Raw genomic sequence first — 20,050 nt, forward strand, 5'->3', positions numbered from 1 at the left:
CCCTCCCCCACTCACACTCTGTGTCTCGCTCTCAAAAAATAAATAAGAAATTAAAAAAAAGAAACCAAAAACTGTTTTGCTCTCTTCATTTCTTTTCCAGGCCATCCGGGTGGCAGCTGGCCGTGGGATTATGCAGAAGACACCTGCCTGGAATTCAGAAAGCAGGGTCCTCCACTGATCCCCTCACAGTGCCATGGACGGGCCACCCGCTTCCCCAGCCTGGCCTGTCTCCCATGGGGCGGCTGGAACACAGGAGTTGCAAGGGACCTTTCTGTTCTCATGGTTTGTCCCCACCACCCTCGCCAGTACATTTCTCAGTCCTTCTGAGTCCACCTGAGGGCTCAGTCAGGCGTGTCCGTCAATGTAGGGCCACACAGTCCACCCCCCAATACCTGGTGCTTCTGTCGACGCTTCCTTTCCTGCTCAATCTTCTGCTGCTTCTCCAGTTTCTCTGTCATGCGGGCCTCCCTCAGGGTCTGGCGCTTACTCCGTTTGTATGCTTTGGAGTTGAGGGCCGTCTCCAGGGTTGTGTCTCGTCGCATGCAGGCCACCACCTCTTGTCTCAGCTGTCAAGGTCAAGGGGGGAGCGGGGAGCCGTTGGGAGAGCTTCCCCAAACAGAGGCCTGGCTCCTGGACAGCCTCCACTGCCCTGCTCCCCGTTAGTGGGGCAGAATGGGGTCCCTACAAGGTTCTCCGTCGGAGTTGGCCTTGTTTTTTGTAAGTGAAGGGACTAAATCGTGCCAAATCCACGCAGCATTTTCAAAGACGGTAAAAGTGTTCTTTCCCAGTAATTCAGATTAAAAACAAAAACAGAAACTTACAGCACTATAAAAAACACTAACCAAAACCTGTCTTGGGTGTTCAATAAATGAATTCATTCTGTTTAATTATTCTAATGGTATTAATTAGCTAATGAGCTTCTGAAATATTTTACTTCATTTTAAGTGCCATACTAACATTCTCTTTGTGTCTAAAGATGGACGTTAATGATGCTCTGCAAAAAAGAGTAGAAACGTTACTTCTTGTTCATGCACAGTAGCAGCAGGTACTCAAACAATATTAATTCAATGTTAATTTTCACATGAAAAATGGGAAATATGGGCTTTGGCTTCCTCCACTCCCAACGATGATATTCTTTCCAAGATATTTAAATTTCACACTAGATCGTGGACTTCTTTTTAGATTACCATAAACGTAGTATCTTATCCATGTTGTACATTATGTGGTAGCAGCCGGGGTGGTGGGGGTGGGGGAAGGATTGGGCATATACGTTAAAATAATAATCTAACTGAATCTCAAATCAGCATCAACTATAGTTAATTCACTGGGAAAATTTCATAGAGGGTGGACTTTTCTACACCATCAAGCAAAAAAAATCAGAGACTGGTAAGAGTCCAGCACAGAGAAGCAAATCTGAATATAATCTTATTTTGTGAAGATATATTCGGTTATTAATTATTTTCACAAAATTTTAGCAAGCACTTCATGAAGTGCGTTTCGTGAAGTCCCGTATAGGAAAGGAAGTAAATGGAATTCAGGGCCTTTTATTTTCTTTCTTTTAGAATTTCAGCTGAAAGCTACTCTCACAAAGCTATGGCCAAGGAGCACCCTGTCACCACGACACCCTCCTGCGACATTATAACCCATAGGGCAAATGTACTCCCAACCGAGTTCCTATGACAGTAGCAAGTGGGGTGCCTTTGTGATTTTAGTCACATCCCGCAACAGACTGAGTCATGCAATTCAATACTTCCAAACCACTTTCATTCATTAATAATTCATTTTGCACGCCCCGAGACCTTCACCAAGTAAACCCACCTGCCTGGCAAGCATGCGTCCCTTCTCCCCTTTGGCTAAACGAGGCAGGGTGCGGACCAGGAGACCTGCACCTTTTGGGTCCACAGAGCAAAACTCACCAACGTAAAGACTATCTCTACTTCATTTCACTAGTCTCCTACAGACTCGGCAGTTATAAAACAGATCACCATGCTAGCTTTTATTAATCAGTCACTACTAAGAACCACAGCAAGAACACTAGGTAACAGTCCACTGATTAGTCAATACATGGGCCTGATGTGGTCAAATGCTTCAAACTTAGGCTCCGATGAATAATCAGCAGTTAGAAAACAGTGCTATGTATTTCTACAAATGAGGGGCTATCAATTCAGCAGAGGAGAATTCGGAATGGCTAGGATTTTACATTTGTGTTTACAAAGAGACTCTGATCGACCCCCTTCTATCTTTTTCTTTGGAGTCATAAAGGCAAGCTAAACCATTTATTCTCAAGGTTTCATCCATGGTAACAAAATGCCATTACTCTGACTTTGGAAACCGTAATATAGGAGAAAAAAAAATGTCTCTGATATACAGAAGAAAAAAAGTAGAATAATAAACAATTCATCTTCATTACTTTTGGCTCTATGCTGCTGGTTGGAAATACACACTAGTTTTACTAAGTTTATATCTTTATAACAATATTGAACAGACTTCCGCTTATTTCCTTCATCTCAGATTCGCTGGGGAAAAGGTATTACCTGACGCTGGAAATTGAGTAAGCGAAGTGCTTTCAGCTCCACAGTTGCTTTGGTTCGTAAATCTGGTGGCAGAGAGCCAGGCAGATTTTCCAGTTCTTGGATCCTATGAGCTATGCGAGCCTGGAGTCTAAAGGAGATAAGGAAATGGGGGGGAGGGGAGGGGGAAATATACATTACAACTGAGTCTTGAATGATAAACAGTAACCCTCAGGTTTAAGTTCTGGCAAAACATATCCCGGATCTTGCTGTCGGCGAATTCCTGATGCCCAGCTGGATTATCTGATGTTAAACGGAGAAGAGCGACCTCTGCATTGACGCGGACAGGTGCCGTATGTTGCTCAACACTCTGGCCTTCACAACGTCTCTCTCTCTCGAACACCCAGAAAGGAAGACTCAGGATGCATCTAGGAAGGCAGTCCAGTGCCATGACTTGCTTCAGACAGAGAGAACATGAGAGACAGGACAATGTGATTTGCTCCCAAATGCCCAGGCAGCCAGAGTGCAGAGCTGAGACAACAGAGTTTTCTTTCTGACTTCCAGTTCCGTCCTAGGCAACCAGGCCATGTGCCCTCTTTGCCAAGATGCTGATGACAACAGCCGTTGAAGCTGAGTGAACAAGAGCACTTTTAGGTGCTGAGGCCACAGAAATCAACCAACCCAAAACTTTCACGGAGGGAGCCTGCCAACCACGACCACTTCCTCTCTGAGCAGTGCTTGTCTGAGAAAAGGCAAAGTAGGCATTTTTAAAAATCAGGTTTGGGGAAGCGGGAGATGGTAAAGTAACAGTATTTAAAAACTACGTTTCTAGAAAAAGGGTTGCTAGAGATTCTCATCTCCGACATCATCAGAAATATAACTGCAGGTCATTCTTCAAAATAAAGGCAGAAGAGAAAACAAAACATACCCCACTTTCTTCATTCAGCCGGGATACTTTTACTGTGACCCCATACAAACCGGCTTCAGATTTCGCCTGGATCCTATTCTTACAAATAATTGCATGCCATTTAAAATCTATTTTTAGAACTACCTCCCTCCAAACTCGGGGCAGAAGTGTCTTGGAAAAGATTTCATGAAGAATAGTAAAAGGTAGTAAGTTAAATTAAGTTAACATTAACTGTGCTAAGGTGTATTTAAGGTAGAATTTTCTTCAATTCTTTCTCCCTCCCTCCTTTGCACGTACTCACTCTCTCTCTCTCTCTCTCTCTCTCTCACACACACACACACACACACACACACACACACTCACTCACACACGCATACACACATGCATGCACCCCCTACAAGGTAAATGCTATAGAGGTGCCATCTTACTGATGAGAAAACTGAGGTTTGGAGACAGTAAGAAACACGCAAACTTCACAGAACTAGTGAAGGAGGGAGCCCGGACAGGAGCCTCATTTGCCTGACACCTGCAGGGACACTGCAGGTAATTAATACACACTTTCTGACTGCAGCTTTCCTGGACCTCAACTATAAAAGCTGATAATTAAAGATTCTTTTAAAAACTCGTATCATGCGGGGTGTCTGGCTGGCTCGGTCGGTGGAGCGTGTGACCCTTGATCTCAGGGTTGTGAGTTCTAGCCCTCAGCTGGGTATAGAGATTACTTAAAAAATACAATCTTTAAAAATATTAATAATAAATGACTAAATAAATACAAATCTGTATTATGGTTTTGTCGACCTTTACGATGCTCTGTGTGCGTCAACATGAAAAAGTAAAATCTCTGAGCGAGGGGCCACAAAATTATCTTATTACTTCAGTTAGCCCAAATATCAAAAACTGAGTGCTTTTAAAAACAAAACCAAACCAAAAAAATGTACAGAACCTGCAACTGTTTGCTTTGGTAGAGAAGTAAAATGTCATCTTTTTCAAAACTTTAAAAAATGACAGTACACATCGTTTTTTCATTGACTTTGCTGGAAATAATATCCTGACAGATTCCTGTTTTATTTGGTACATACGTGTTATTAATTCTGATTTACTGAACGATTTGATGGCAGAACATGCTATTATTAGCGCTGTCTGTGTTATCATGCTGTTTTTTTCAGCCCTCTGTACGAACACAAGCAAACAGGCCCTTAAACGGCTTACACATGCAGCAGAATAAACACTTGTGAGTTCAAATGACGGTAAGAAACTTCCGCCATTTTTGAAATAAAAAAAGGAACACTTACAAATTTTAAATAATTAAAAAAAATAAACAAACTTCCACATTGTATTCTTTTGGCCAGACTGCCCCACCTCACCCACTGTTCTTGTGCATTCCTATTACTACTGATACTCATGGGATTTTCATCAGTTTCTTTCTTTTTTTTTTAAATTTTCACCGTATGGAACAAAGATCCATTTCATTTATCCAATTCAATTTCTTAAATATTCCCATTGCCAAAAATCTCTAACTATGGCCAAAGATGGTACATCTTAACTATGACATTAAGAGAAAAACCTATTATAGTGTGTTTTTTGTTCAAATATTTAATGTAAATAGGAAAAAACAAAACAAAAGAAAACTAAGCCAAAACAGCTTTACTCAAGTCGAAGGCCACAGTATAGGAGAATTAAATATCACAGGGAGGTAGATGAGAGTCAGTGATTTAGTTAGGCTACTTCCTCGGTTCTAGATTTACCACAAACTTTTGTTTGTTTGTTTGTTTGTTTCATGTGAATATCTCAGAAATTCAACCATCCCTTGGTGTTTGGGCTTACTTTCTCTGACCAAGTGGGTCAAGTGAGAAATCAGAGACATAGCTGCTTTTTCTTAATCTTCTAAAGGTCTATGGAAATAAGACGAAATAAATAATCTTAGGACAACTGGGCTGAGAGTACAGAGATTAATTCCCCCGATGGGAGTGGGAGATGTAGGGATGTGGGGAGGCAGGGATGGGGGCAGATGTAGCCTCAGAGTCTGTTGGGGAGCAGTGGGGGGCACTGCTTCCCAAAATATCTGCATCTCCCAAGGGCCTAGTAATTTGTCAAGGAATCTCAGACTCCCCAACACAAAAGAATCTTTCTTTTATGAGAGGGGGGTGGAAAGTGCAAAGTGCCATCGTGCAAAACTACAGAAGAGGAAAGGTAGGTTCCGCGGTAAAATTACATGCATTGAATTCCGCACGTGGTGGGTGGGTAGCGAGGGTACAGGAGGGGCTGCTTTAACGCAGAAAATTTTATTTCTTTGTGGTGGTGGTCGTCGTTGTTAATAGAAATCTTCATTTTAAATAATGCTCCTCGCCAGACAATTTCATCTTCCCATCAATGGAATTCAGCAGGTAGTCCAATAAAGAGATTCAGGATTCTAAACTTCCCGAAACAACAACACATGTAATACTGTATAACTGCGGGAGACTCATTTGGTGTCCTCACGAGTACAGAAAATTGAAGCAGAATTAGGTCACTCAGGTTTTTCATACAGATTGAACAGTAAATCAAGAGGGGTTACTGTTCCAGCAAGAAAAAGAGTTCCATTAAAGGTAACAGATATTTGTTCAGGTCCAGAGGAGAAGTTTATGATTCCTGTAGGAGAGTTATTTGAACAGAAAATGACACTGGTACATTTTGTTCCTTCAAGGAGCTGAGTGACACTTTAAAAAGCGGGGGGGAGAGAGAGAGGGGAGAGGGTGGGGGAAAATGACTTTTCGTAACTCTGCTGACCAAACAGCCCTTGGTAATTTTTGAGAAGGAGTTTGAGGGTTGCAGTGGGGATCCGGGAAGGACAAAAAACACGCTTGCTTCCTGAAGCAAGGTGTGCTACTATTTTCATACTGAATTTGAAACTGATGCCAAAGAGGGCTGGCGTGTTTCAAAGGCGAACTTCTCAAATAAACTCCTTTGAATGTGAAATGCATCTTCCGTGAAAACGCTTGTGGAATCCATTCATTAACACACTAACGTGACAACCGGAGCACTTTTGCCCGAATATCGAACTCAGGATGGGAGAAGTGAAGTCAGGTGTACTGACAGGGCAAGAGAAGCAAGCTGGAAAGACCGCCACCACCACCAACAACAACAGCAAGGACAAACTGGAACTCTCTCTCTGACGCTTAACTACAGAAAAAGGCACTGAGATTCATCAGTAAGAGAAAGATGGTCAAAAAAGAAAGGATACAATTTAGATGGGAACAAAATGTTTTCACCGCAGAGACTGCACAGATTTGAGGCAAAGTGTTCAGGCCCAGAAACTTATTTATGCTGTTGTTGAATCAAGAAGGTCAGTTTGTCAAGATTCTGCTTTTATGATGAGCAAGAGAAACAGCCAAGCGACTTAAAAGTCAAAAAGAAATTTGAGATTCTGACAACTTCCTTTCAATTTTCACAGACAAGGTAAGTGATATTACCATGGTCAAAGACATGAATATCTGTTAAAGAAATTCTGACAGATGATGTCTTTTCTCCAACAAAGTACATAAAATTATAAAGGAGATATCTATCTATCTATTAATATCTTTTAGACCTTGCTCAAATAATCGATCAGATGGTTTTTGCTCCAATTAAGTACATAAATTATAAAACAAATATATGTATACATATATTACATGTACACATACATGTACATATACATATATATACACATACACATATATATACACACACACATATATATATATATATACTTTAGACCTTGCTCAAATACTTGATCAGAAGGTAAAGATACACAGGACCTTTCCAGCTACTAGTGCTAAAGACCAGGAAGCCATTCTCTCAAAGAGGGGCAAAAGGAAAAGTTGCTTAGCTGTCTCTTACAAGAGCCTAAGGCACTCGATCTAACCCCTTCTGAAGGATAAAGTTAACTCCTCTCTGCAGCTGAACCATTTATCTCCAGATGGGGAAGCCAGCCATCGCTCTCTAATTAAAGAAGATACAAGATGCCCTGTGATGTTGCCAGGAGAAACCCGTGCTCTTTCTCAAGATGGCCATGGGAAAGTTCAGCCCCAAGACCCCACCTGCTTTTCAGACCCAGAGTTGCCAGAGCAATCATTCCGGAAGCCACGCATCTTTACGAAAGAGGAGACATTTCATCAAGTAATGATAATAATATCAAAAATAGCCATTCCACCACATTCTGCTTATAATTTAAAAGATCCCGACTCATGTATTTTTTTCTTATTGATACGGGACTGGAGGACCAAAGCTTTTCACACACTGGAATAGGCTACATAGTCCTACTTAGTACTGTATACTTTGGGAGGCTATCCAAGGGTGCTAAAAATGGGGCTCATGACAAGAAAGTCCTGCAAATACGGTTCCGGTAAAAATGAAGAAAACTTAGGAGTCAGTAAAATGCACATACACCTGCCTGCCTCCCCCCACCCCCCGCCCCGCACAACACAGGCTGAACAAGGAGAAAAGTCCAGATGTATTTCTAGGTAGAGAGAGTGTCTATGTTATGAATGTAGTTCACATGACGTAGTAACAATATTGGTACATTTGAGGTAAGGACAAAAAAAAGTTAGTTCTTTGGAAGTCAGAATTTTAGAGTAACTAAACAATACCCCTCGGTGCTACTTACCGCCTTTTTAAAAAAATACTTTTGACTTTTTTTTTTTTAATTCAGTAGTGATGTAAAGAAAGTACCGCATATGAATAAAGCTTCTGCCCCCAGATAGGAACCTAGTGCTAATATGTGACTTTGTACCGCACAGTGATCTGTCTGTCAACACTACAATACCAACTGATGATGTATATGTAGCTCTCTAGGGATACATAAAATTTAGGAAACAGCAATACAAAAGCTCTTTGTTGAGGATTAGTAATAGCAAAGAGAGGAAAGTTTTGCTTTTCATCCAAAAAGCTACACACATTTACGGGCAAGGTACTGTGATTTCTTTCACAGTTAACTACCAAAGCTGGTAACTCAGTGTTTTAATCTAGTAACATGTAAGTCATGTGTTTTTCAATAAAGACTAAGGTGATGTCTTTAAAGGGAAGCTAGATGTTATTTACTGACCTTCCCTTATAATTTCTTTGAAATTAAATAATAATTGGGAATAATCATAGCTGATATGTACTGAAAGTCTTTGTATCATTTAATCTCCCCCCCTACAAGAGGTACTCTAACACCTTCTTTTAACAGATGTGGAAACTGAGTCATGGAAAAGAGATGTAACTTCACCAAGGTAACACAGCTGGTAAGTGACAGAACACTCCTGGACTCTCTTTTTGGTTAACATTAAGTATTTACATCAAGGGTCCGCTAACTCCAGCCTGTGGGTCAAATCCTTTCCACAGCCTGTTTCTGTAAATAAAGTTTTACTGGAACACAGCCAGCCCATTATTGTCTGTGGATGCTCTTAGCAGAGCTGAGAGGCCTTTGCCACAGTCCTGAAAAGGGTAAAGTTTTAACCATCCCGCCATTTGCAGAAAAGGTTTGCCCACTACTGATTCAGATAAATGTGCCAAATCAGGTGAAAATTAGGTTTCTGGAATGAAGAGTTTAAAGAAGGACCCCACATGAAGACACTTGTATCGGGCTTACCGCTAAGGCTGGGCCAAGCTGTAGACCCACAAATGCATGCATTAAAACAAAGAATATATTACAGTGAGCCACTATGTAGGCTTTAGTAGCATGAGACCAGCTCGAAGCCATCATTCAAGGATAAACTGAGAGACACCCTGCACAGATAGGCCAAGTATGACGGGTCTGCTTTCTTGCATCCACAGGCACTCCTGGCTGGACTTTGATCTTTGCATCCCTAGTGCCCGACACAGTGCCTGGCATGTCATGGCGGGTGATGACAGCTTTCCGGACTCAGAGAATGACACTCACCGTCCTGAGAACCCAGAGGCCCCTCTCCTGACACCGCTATGGCAAACAAACCCTTGTTCCAAGGACATTCTTCCCGCAGCCTGAGTTTCAGCCTGTGCCTTGTCCCATTGGGAAGCATGCCCACCACACCAGCGGTCCACACACCCCCGGCGAGGTGGGGGGCGGGGCGGGGAACAGTGTCTTACCTGTACTCGCGCTCCTGCAGGATCTCCACGGGGTCCAGGCCCTGCGGTTTCTGGATGGGGCTGATACGGCTCTGCTTCTGCTGCAGCTGCAGGATGGGCGACGGCTGCCCCGGGGCCGGCTGTGGCACGGAGGGCCCGGGCACGGCGGCGGCGGGGGGCTGCGCGGCGGCGGGGGGCGCGGGCGAGGGCCGGCCGCTGGGCGCGGGCACCGGCAGCTTCTGCGGGGTGTTCGGGCCACTCAGCTCTGGCCCCGGGCCTGCGGGACAAGAGCGACACGGGCAGCAGCAGCTCGGGCGGACCGGCGCCCCTGCGCACCCCCGGCCTGCCCGCTGCCCCCGGGGGACCCGCCATGGGGACAAGTAAACTGTCTCAAGGGAAGGAAGGAGGGGAGGAAGAGGAGGAAGGCAGGAGGGCAGGGGAGGAAAGGAAGTTAAAGGAAAGAAGAACCTGGCATCTGTCCGCATAGGGAAATGGCATTCACTAACGAACACTGGCGAAATGGTCCATAAATGACTAAAGGAATAAATTGATGAAAGGAACGGAGGCCCAGCAATTAATGTAGCTGAACAGTGCTTTTTATTTTGTTTTGTTTTTAAAGAATTACAATTACAGGTGCATTCAAGAGTTGAGAAAAGCAAGGGAGTTATGGAACAGTCAGATGCGATTTGGGTGCGGTCCTAAAAATCACATTTCGCAAATTGCGCCAAAAACGCGGCTCTAGGCAGACCCCGGTCTTGTTCTGCAGCAGCCTTGCTGTTGAAACCCTTGCCTTGCAAATAACAGCCAGCAGCCCGGCCAGTCCTCTGATGTGAGCTGAAAGGGGCACACATTTTTCCTTAATGACCTATAAAGCACATTTCAGGCTTAATCAGTGCATCTCAGGAACTTAAGTTTTTGGGTTTTTTTTTTTTTTACTACATATTAGAAAATGTTTCTAAAAACATTGCAGTGTGTGTATCTGGTGGGGGGGAGCCACTCATCCCACCTAATAAAAAGTAGTAAATATTAAGATTCAAGAGAGCATTTTCCTCATGCTAACAGAATAAAGGGATATGTAATCATCCAGCTTATCAAAATGCACTTAATAACTTAATTTAATGCAATTTTCCACATTAGACCTCAGGAGTTTAAATTGATTGCTATGTATGGACCTAAAATAAGAAGTCCTGTCCCTCTTCCCTCCTAGGTAAATTTTTACTTACTTCAAAATTATAAATAAGATTAGCGATGCTACCAGATGAATTAGTAAATGAAAAAAAAAAAGAAATAAAGCTCTCTAAGCTGTTAAAACCTCTGCATTCTTCTGGGTATTTGCCATAGCTTCTCTAAGAAAAGTTAAAATCATTCAATGGCAACAAAATAATAGTCTATATACTTCAGAACCCCTTAATAATTAACCATACAAAGACACACATTATGAAAGATGAGACATATTTATTCAATTTCCAGCAAATACCGTTTGGAAATGGGCTTCAACTGACAATGCAGGGAGAGTGTCAGCAAAAATTTTGACATGAGGAACGTGAGAAAATAGAGCAAACTGCTTAGGAAACTGTGTGTTGTGTGTGTGTGCACGCGCATGTGCATGCGTGTGGGCATATGTGTGGGTGTGTGGGCACATACATGAGCACGTGTGTGTGTGTGTGTGTGTGTGTATGTGTGTGGTGTTACTGTTGTTCTTCTTTCCCCTTCCCTGTGAAATTAGGTAAAACTTTCCAAAATACATAGAGCTACATAATCCTGAGGCAATCTGTAGCCCCTGGGTCTAGTGGGGGGGGATGAAAAACTCTGGAGAGAAAAATGCATTTTTAAAAATTTTCTATTTTAAGCATTGTAGACAGTACTATCATAATAAAGAGATTCTTTTCATCTAAGTACTTTCTGATTTTTTTTTTCTGAATGGGAAAGTCTTTTACATAATGTATCGCATTTCATAATAATTTATATTTAGAGTTTCTTTTATCCATACATAAGAAACCAATTTCTAAACGTTAAATCTGAGGGTCGTTAAGCATGGGAAAGAGTTATGGAGGGACGTTCTAGAATATTTTCTCCCTAGAGGTCTTTAAAACAGGGTAGATTTTCCCTTGGGGTTGTTTTAGATATGATCCAGTCCAAAGAGAGGAGACAGAGATTTCTAACAGTTATGTTAATTCTCTGATTCTTTTTTTTTTTTTTAATTCTCTGTGATTCTATAAATCTCCTTAGTAGACTCAGGAAACTGGTATATTTAAAGACTTGGTATAAGCACACTAAATAATCAACTGAATACATTGAAGCCCTCTAAAAACACTACCAACTTGAACAAAAACAAAATTTGGGTCTTGGTGATAAGATAATAATTACTTTACACTCAGTTCTGAAAGGGATTTTCCTCCTTTCCAAGTTTAAATAATTCATCAACAAAAGCCATAACAGGGCACTGGGGTTACGCATTCCACCCGTTCCGGGAGCCTTCTTTAGCGGATAGCCGGCAAATACCTATGCAGAAGCCTCTGATGACTCCTTGAGGTAAATTCAAGTCACTATTTTTAAAGCCACATTTCAGCAAAGGAAGGTATCCAGAGCATGTCGGATATCCCTGGTTCCACTTCTGGTCATTTTTAGCCTATGACTCAAAACTAGGTCTAACACGCACGCACCAGACTAGACGTCTTAAATCCATTAAGTCCAAAGACATTCTTATCTGGCTGATTGACCGTTAAAATTGAGAAGCAGGGAGAGACCCCAACGTGAACCTACATATTCAAATCTCCAATTTGAAAAGTACTACGGTTTGCTGTGAATGAAATGGGCACGTTTAAAACACCCTGTATCTTCCCAGGTCACCTCAGCTCTACCACCTACTGGTGGTGTAAGCCTGAGCAAGTTGTGCCTCGGTTTTCTCATCTGCAGAATGGGGATAAGAGGGTGGTCGTGAGGTACAATGAGATAATGTAGATTCCACCCTCTGCTCTTGTCATTCTTACCGCTACCACGGCCACAAAGGTTAAGAAGTCTAATTGAATTAATTTCGCTTTCTAGAAAAACCCCACGGCAACAGAAAGGCCTTTTAGGAAACTTGGTAGCGTATTAGCTGGCAACGTTGGGAGTACGCTTTTCTCCAGCAAACTTCAAAATGCCTCTACAGTTTACAACAACTCAGCACAAATACTCAGATAAGTCAGCTTGCCATGTGCTTCCTGCTAATCTGCTATCAGAGCCACTTACAAGCAAATTCCTTTCCTCACTAAACACCGCAAGTTCACTTACTGCGTGGGCCTTTTTTTTTTTTTTCCCCTCCCTCCAATAGATTACATAACAACTTCTATTTACAGAGGCCAGGGAACTGAATGCAGCTTGCAGCAACTGGACGTGCCTGGAATGTAACTACCTGTTCATCAGGCTTCCTGCCTGTCCCGCAGGCGGCTTCCACACCTGAGGTGCCTGGCTGGCTGGGCTTCCTATCGGCAGAAACCATCTCTGCAATAGACACTCGTGGTCTGCCAGACGGTAAGACTTCTCCCTGGTATCTTCAAACGCAAAACAAATTACATTCCCTATCTTATCGCCTACCCGCCCCCCAACATAAACAATTTAGGCTTAGTTGCCAAGGCTCCAAATGTGTCTGTTTTCCCCTGAACTCCCACCTTGGAAATCTAGGCAGATGTATTATGTCCTGATGTCCCTGAGAGTCTCCCAGGGCAACCAAGGTGTGTGTGTGTGTGTGTTGGGGGTGGGGGGGATTGTTCTCGGACGGATCCCTATGCCTGATGTTATGAAACAGGGAAACTGAGCCTGGGTGGCTCAGTCGGTTGAGCATCCAACTCTTTGATTTCGGCTCAGGTCATGATCTCACATCAGGCTCCATGCTGACAGCGTGGAGCCTGCTGGGATTCTCTCTCTCCCTCTCTCTGTCCCTCCACCACTCGCTCTCTCAAAATAAATAAACAACAACAACAAAACAACAGGGAAACAAACTTATGAAAATACCTGAGTCTCGCATGTACAGAATTTCTGTTCATTCAGAACTCACTGTCTTCTGGCACACTAGGATAGTTACTCAATATTCTGTGCCTTAAATAGGGATTTAAGTGGTTTCCGTGGGTTGGAAAAAAAAAATGTAATGAAGTGTATTTATTACATTGAGGATACCTAGAAGTTTTAGATACTAAAAGGAGGGGCGAAGCAGGAGAGAGACAGGCACTAAAGAAAATTGGCAGTGAAACTTTTACTTTCTATCGTAAGGTCCTTTACTCCATATACACCAAAAAAACAAAACAACAACAAAAAAAACACCCCCCAAACCTTTTTTATTACAGTTCCTAATTTTAATTTTGCTTTAGTCTCTATAAAATAAAAAAATAAATCAAAATGAAAAGGGAGATGATGGGTTACATTTGCACAGAGCCCACAGCAGGCAAAGGTTGAAGAATTATTTGTTCAGTGCACAACTCCTGCAGTCAACCAGTAATTCTCTAGCGGTGCCTATGATGATATATGCCACTTTGGGTGAGTTACAACTCTGGAGTAGGTTTGAGGCAGACCACCCCAACCAAAAAGATTCTCCTCACACATGAATAACGCTACAAAGTGGGACAAAAGAAAAATGGAATCGTAGCTACCTCTAGGTAAGTGGACACACTTAAAACTTATTGTTTCCTGAAATATTAGTAGAGGGATTTATACACAACAATACTTTTTTTTTTTAATTAGGGAGGGATGGAGGTAAACAATAACAAGAAAAATAATATTAACTCAGAAAAAATATTCTTCTTTTGACTTGTCCTAAATGCCAACCTCCTCCCCACCCCCAACAAAAAACAAAACCAAAAACAAAAAAAGTCTTTGTCAAGGAAGATTGTCATTTCCCTCTAAAATCTGAGATTTGGGGACAAGTTCTGCAACAATGTCAGGTGTAAGCCCCTTCCCAGAGGCAGAAATGGATCTGCTCTGTTAACAGGTTATTTCTTCCAAAGTTACCCATGGCCTCCTTGCCCCCTCTGGCATGAAACACTACCTGCCCTAATATTTTCACTTGTAATGAAGCCTGCTTTCTAGAAACACGAGACATGAGTGGTGAGTAATAAAATGAATTCCTCCCGACAACAGGGGCCTGGTGAGGGAAGGCCCAAGCATCGGAGACAGAAAAGACACGGAGCCCTCTCTTCTGGAGAGGGTCCAGAAAGCGCACTCAGGATTGTGTTGTACTGGGGCATGGACTGGTTGCTCTTCCCAAGCATCCAGACAACCACGACTTCGTTCCCTAAGTTCTACTCCGTCACTGGGTCTGCTTATTCGAACTTCGGGTGAAAAGGTATCTGAAATGAATTGATTACCTTCCTGCCTTCTTAAGGGAGGCTTTGGGATGTTTTCCTGCTGAGTGTAGGTCATTAAAAAAAAAAAAATACCAATGCTCATGGAGGTCTGTGATGAGATGGCACCCCAGGACACGCATCGAGGTGCGGTGACAGGTGCCTACTGACAGGGTCCCACACCACTACCTCTTGGGAGGTGCTTAACTATCTGATTCCTGTCATTCTGTCTCTACTGGAAACTGCCCTGAGATGTGGGTTATCAAGATGTGCCAATTTCCTTGACGTTGTGTCTAAAGAGCAAGTTAAAAGGCTCTACATAAGGAGCGAAGATGTTTTTCCTTTTGACACACACAGGAGTAAAATGCTTGCATCTGGTGCCCAGAGTTTGGGATGGGGTTCTTTCCCTGGTGGTGAGCTCCGTTGTGATGAGGGAGCCAGTATGGGGCAGCGGTTAAAAGACGTGGGCTCTTGAGGTCAGGCTGCTGGTATGTGAGCCCCGACTCGCCATGTTCTGGATGTAAAGTACTCATCGCTGAGCATGATGCACGAGGCATGCCAGTAGGTGCGCCCTAAGTATAAGCTATGCACCCAGAGACGTGCGTGTATTTCTTTCTTTCATCTGGCTGCCTTCCCCAGAGCTGGAGTTATGCCATTTTAAAACCTCTAAACGCATCAAATATGCAAACTACCATTTTATGCGTGGTTTTCCTCTACGTTTGCAGACCCTAGAGGTTCAGTGCCATAGGATCCTTCATCTACCAAAGCGCCATGGTCACTACAAAATGATCTGAATCTGACATGATCCTTTCTTACTCTTTCAAATCCATTCCTAAGTATACAGCCACAGTTAAGGTGAGTTTATCCCTACCAGAAGAGAAACACAAACTCTGAAAACAGAGTACTTCATCATCATCATCATCACCTGAACTCTTCTATACTGCTTCAGTCCCCAAACCTAGAAAAAGTACCCACTTCCTGCACCGATTGTGTGCAGGAATCAGCATGTCGTGGCCTGCCCTAAGGAGAGGGAACCATTCGCAGGAAGGATGTCAACGTCAAGGAAGACCCTGGGAATTCAAAATTCCCTGGGATTCAAAGCTCTAATCAGGACAGAACCATAAACTCTTTGCTTACCTGGTGGTTAACAAAAAAAGCCTGCCAGAGAAAATAAAGTGTGTGGAAGCTCATCCCCTAGCCTCCTGCACCTCTGAATTCTATCAGCGGGATCAAGCCAGACCACCAGAAGGCCCTGGAAAGGACTATCTCATCTCCACCTGTTACATAACAGCACAGCTTAAGCTTTGATGCCGGGGTATATATAAGAAATAGGCCATGTGGATTCTGTTACTCGGTTTATTATGAACAAATGTCACTGATGCCTGTCACGCAGTGTCTTTTATAATAATAATAATAATAATAATAATAATAATAATAATAATAATAATAGCGGTAATTAAAAAAAATAATCCCACCCGGAGAATCTATTTTATTGCCTCATGCTAGAAAACGCTCCGTTTTCCTCTGAGACACCGGTGAGCTACTTGCTTCTGAAAGGTGAGGATTTGGTACCAGACCCTCCCCCCCACCCCACCCCTTTCCTGACTGCCCGGAAACTAGAGTCCACTTGCTCGGAGGCAACAGCCATTGGAGCTCTTGTCGGCCGTGTCCCTGACCTCCCTGACCCTGATTTCTATTCCCTTTGCTTCTGATTTCCTACCTGACCATGATTTTACTGCAGGTGTGCTCCTTGGAAGCCTCCCTCAATGCTTTTCGCAACACAAACCAGGTAGAAATAAATAAGTCAACCAACCTAAGATGGCTCGCGGGGACCAGATTCTGGGGGCGCATTTTGGCGATGGGACGCACCGCGTGCAGGGTTCTTAACCTGGGGGTGGGGGGCGGTGTGCACGGGCTTCCGACAGGCCTTGAACCTCTTGGAAGAGAATGCAGAATCACGGGGGACACACCGCCTCCTGCCTCAGACTCTACGGCACAGGAGCCCAAGGATCCTGGCCAAGTGAGCGAAAGAAGACACGACAGCCAACGAGGTACAACAAAGGGCTAAGTCAGCCCTGGGCTTCGGGCGACCCAGCGCTTGCGCACCAGGAGCAGTCCTTATCCGAGCCGGAGCACCGCGTTATTCATTGGGTGGCACGTTAACCTACCAGATGGTCTGTTGTAGTTAACAAGGGCCTGCTGCTGCGGCTGCTGTGCCTGCGGCTGGGGCTGCGAGGGCGGCTGGGGCTGCGGCTGCGGCTGCTGCATGCCGGGCAACGTCCTTTTCCCCTGCACTGCAAGCTGCAGCGTTTCGGGGAGGGGCTGGCCGCGGGCCAGCATTTTGTAAGCTAAAATCTGAGCTCGCAGCTGATGCAGCTGGACGGGGCTGAAAGGCGAGGGACCTCTGTTGGGCTGGCTCATCGCCTGCGGATCGCCCGACAGGAGGGGCCCCGGCTGGCTGGGCGGCATCTGGGGTGGGGTCGGGCCGCCCCCCGACATAGGACTGGAGACGTGCTCTGGGGCTCCCAGCGGAGACGGGTGCGGCGACATGTAGCCTGGAATAAAACAGGAGAGGAGATCACACGCTGCCCCCAGTGACCCCCGAGGGCCAGGCATTCCTGGCTACTGGGATAATTTTCTGCAACAGCACTGCCTGTTTAGAGGAATGTAGGATATATACCATTCAATAATCACAGAAGTACATGGAATTATCAAATTTCTATACACCAGAGGCACATACATTAAAATTTTCTAGGAGTCACATTAACAGGTAAAAGAAACAAAGCTCATTTTAATAATGTTTCACTGACATCAACAAACCCCAAAATAGTATCATTTCAAAATATAAAAATTATTAGACATATTTTACATTCATTCTTTTTTTTTTTTCATACTAAGTCACAACACACCTCAATGAGTAGAAGCCACATGTCGAGTGATCAAAGACCGCATGTGTCCTAGAAGGTAAACTGTCAGTGGCTGCCATATACCTAAACGAAAGGCACCAGGGGAGAGCAGTATACATTAAGACTGGCTTCAGCTGACAGAACAAAACCTGGAGGTGGGTTCGATATCGCAAAAGGGAATGAAGAGTCTCTTATGAGGACAGCAAATGATTATCTGGTTTATTATTATGCACAATTATTGAGGGCCTCCACTGTTGTAGGCACTACCCAAGTTGAGCGCTCCCTCGAAACAGAGCCTGACGGAAGGATTGAGTGTGAGTGATTTGGGCGAAAGGTGCGGGGATACTGGCAGGGGTATAAAAAGGTGGCATAAGGCAGGGACGGCAGCTGCTAGAGTGGGTATCTGCAGATTCATCTCTGGTAGACGCTCAGGGACATAAGGTGAAATAACTTGCCTCCAAATTATCCCAGGGAGCTGGGGGAGGAAGAAACTTGAGGTATTTACACTCTCAGGATCATCAGTCACTGCTTATGTCACCGGTGACGACTCTGGGGGATCATTGGTCCCCAGGGACTCTTCTAGCTGTGGGTAAGAGGGACTGAAGTCAGCTGAAGGCAACATGGTGATCTGGCCAGCGGCTTTTAGGCTAGTGTGAGCACAGACATGGTAAGGAGAATTAAAAGGATAGGAGTGGAGTACACATTATTTCTTTAATCCCCACAACATCCTCAGAGCCTATGTGTTGTCCCCTCATTTTCAAATTTTTATTTTTATGTATTTTTTAAATGTTTATTTGTGAGAGAGGGAAACAGAGAGCATGAGTGGGGAAGGGGCAAAGAGAGAGAGGGAAAAAGGATCCAAAGGGGGCTCTATGCTGACAGCAGACAGCCCGATGCGGGGCTTGAGCCCATGAACCGTGAGATCATGACCTGAGCCAAAGTGGGACACTTAACCAGCTGAGCCACCTCGGCACCCCCACCTCATTTTTTTTTAAATAAGGAAACTGAGGCTCAGAGTGTGAGTGAGTTACCCAAGGTCACACAATGAGATCTCTGTAGCTCCGAAATTCAAACCAAAGCCTGTGTGATTCCAATGCGTACATGTTCTCTCCAGCGTCTAATATTAATCTGGTTTTATAAAAAATAAGTTAGAGACTCGAAAGTATCACTAATCCTTCTAGAACCATTTACAATATGACATAAACATGAGAGGAATCTGTTTGGACTTATAAGAGATCTACATGGGAAACTTAAGAATACTTTTCTTGGGGAAGAAAAGTCAAAAATGCATAAAATACTTCAAGGAACTCATTTTTAGGAGATGAACTGCATATCCCGGCCAAAGAATTCCTGGAAAAACATATGACCGAGCACTATTGCAGGGAGACCCAAGGTGAAGTGAAGGAGGGAACAAGGCGGCCTCCTGCAATCCTAAAGCCTGTCCCGAATTCAAACTAAGCGCTAATTAATCAAATCACTGATGTCCTAAGACACAGTCTAAAATATTAAAGGTCATTGCCTTTTAATAAATGTACTTGAGTCACAATTATCATAAAGGTCATCACACCCGCGGTTATTAGACATCTGCTTTGTGTTTGAGCCCACGTTGGGATTGGGCTGAAAGAGCTCTGTGCGTCCACGTGGGATCACAGAGGCCCAAGAATATCTGACCAACAGTGACTGGGGACTCAACTGTCACCATGTGCAAAACTAGAGGGGGAAAAAGGGATGTAACTTCTTGTATGTCGAACTGCCAAGGGAAACAAATTTCGTCTGATCCTCTAAGACAAGGGTAGGTTCTGTCCAATCAAAGGGTGGGAGAAGTAGAGCTCCATTCAGAGAAATCCTGCACTGAGGATCCACTGACTCTTGTTCTCCAAATCCCTACTTCATAAGGAAATGCAAAACCACTCAGCCACTAGGGTTCTAGTTAGTCATAGAAGATGGCCAAGAAAATGCCCTTGAACCTGAAAGCAGCCTACAGGGCCAGCAGACATGTACAGCCCAGTATGCTGCCACTTAAAACAGAAAAAGTTTAGATGGGACCCACAATATACACCTAACTTTGACATGAACATTCTTCCTTCTTTTTTTTTTTTAATTTTTTTTTAACCTTTATTTATTTTTGAGACAGAGAGAGACAGAGCATTAACGGGGAAGGGGCAAAGAGAGAGGGAGACACAGAATCGGAAACAGGCTCCAGGCTCTGAGCCATCAGCCCAGAGCCCGGCGCGGGGCTCGAACTCACGGACCACAAGATCGTGACCTGAGCCGAAGTTGGACGCTTAACCAACTGAGCCACCCAGGCACCCCGGACATTCTTCCTTCTTAATGAGGCTTACATTTGCCCCTTCATTGTAATGCTGGCGC

The 20,050-nt window shown here is 43.8% G+C and overlaps 1 protein-coding gene across 4 annotated transcripts in view; it reads right to left on the minus strand.

Annotated features, from left to right (window-relative positions):
* Positions 1-20,050, minus strand: part of SMARCA2 (SWI/SNF related, matrix associated, actin dependent regulator of chromatin, subfamily a, member 2) — a 180,573-nt gene that overhangs the window by 138,034 nt on the left and 22,489 nt on the right. For all 4 annotated transcript variants that reach the window (XM_042963969.1, XM_042963972.1, XM_042963970.1 and 1 more), the window contains exons 4-7: positions 16,943-17,329; positions 9,481-9,736; positions 2,535-2,661; positions 393-566 (exon numbers count right to left, since the gene is read on the minus strand). In XM_042963969.1, the coding sequence (XP_042819903.1) occupies positions 393-566; positions 2,535-2,661; positions 9,481-9,736; positions 16,943-17,329 (944 nt within the window). The remainder of the gene's footprint in view (positions 1-392; positions 567-2,534; positions 2,662-9,480; positions 9,737-16,942; positions 17,330-20,050) is intronic.

This window comes from Panthera tigris, chromosome D4, assembly GCF_018350195.1.
Source record: "Panthera tigris isolate Pti1 chromosome D4, P.tigris_Pti1_mat1.1, whole genome shotgun sequence".
NCBI classification, from domain to species: domain Eukaryota; kingdom Metazoa; phylum Chordata; class Mammalia; order Carnivora; family Felidae; genus Panthera; species Panthera tigris.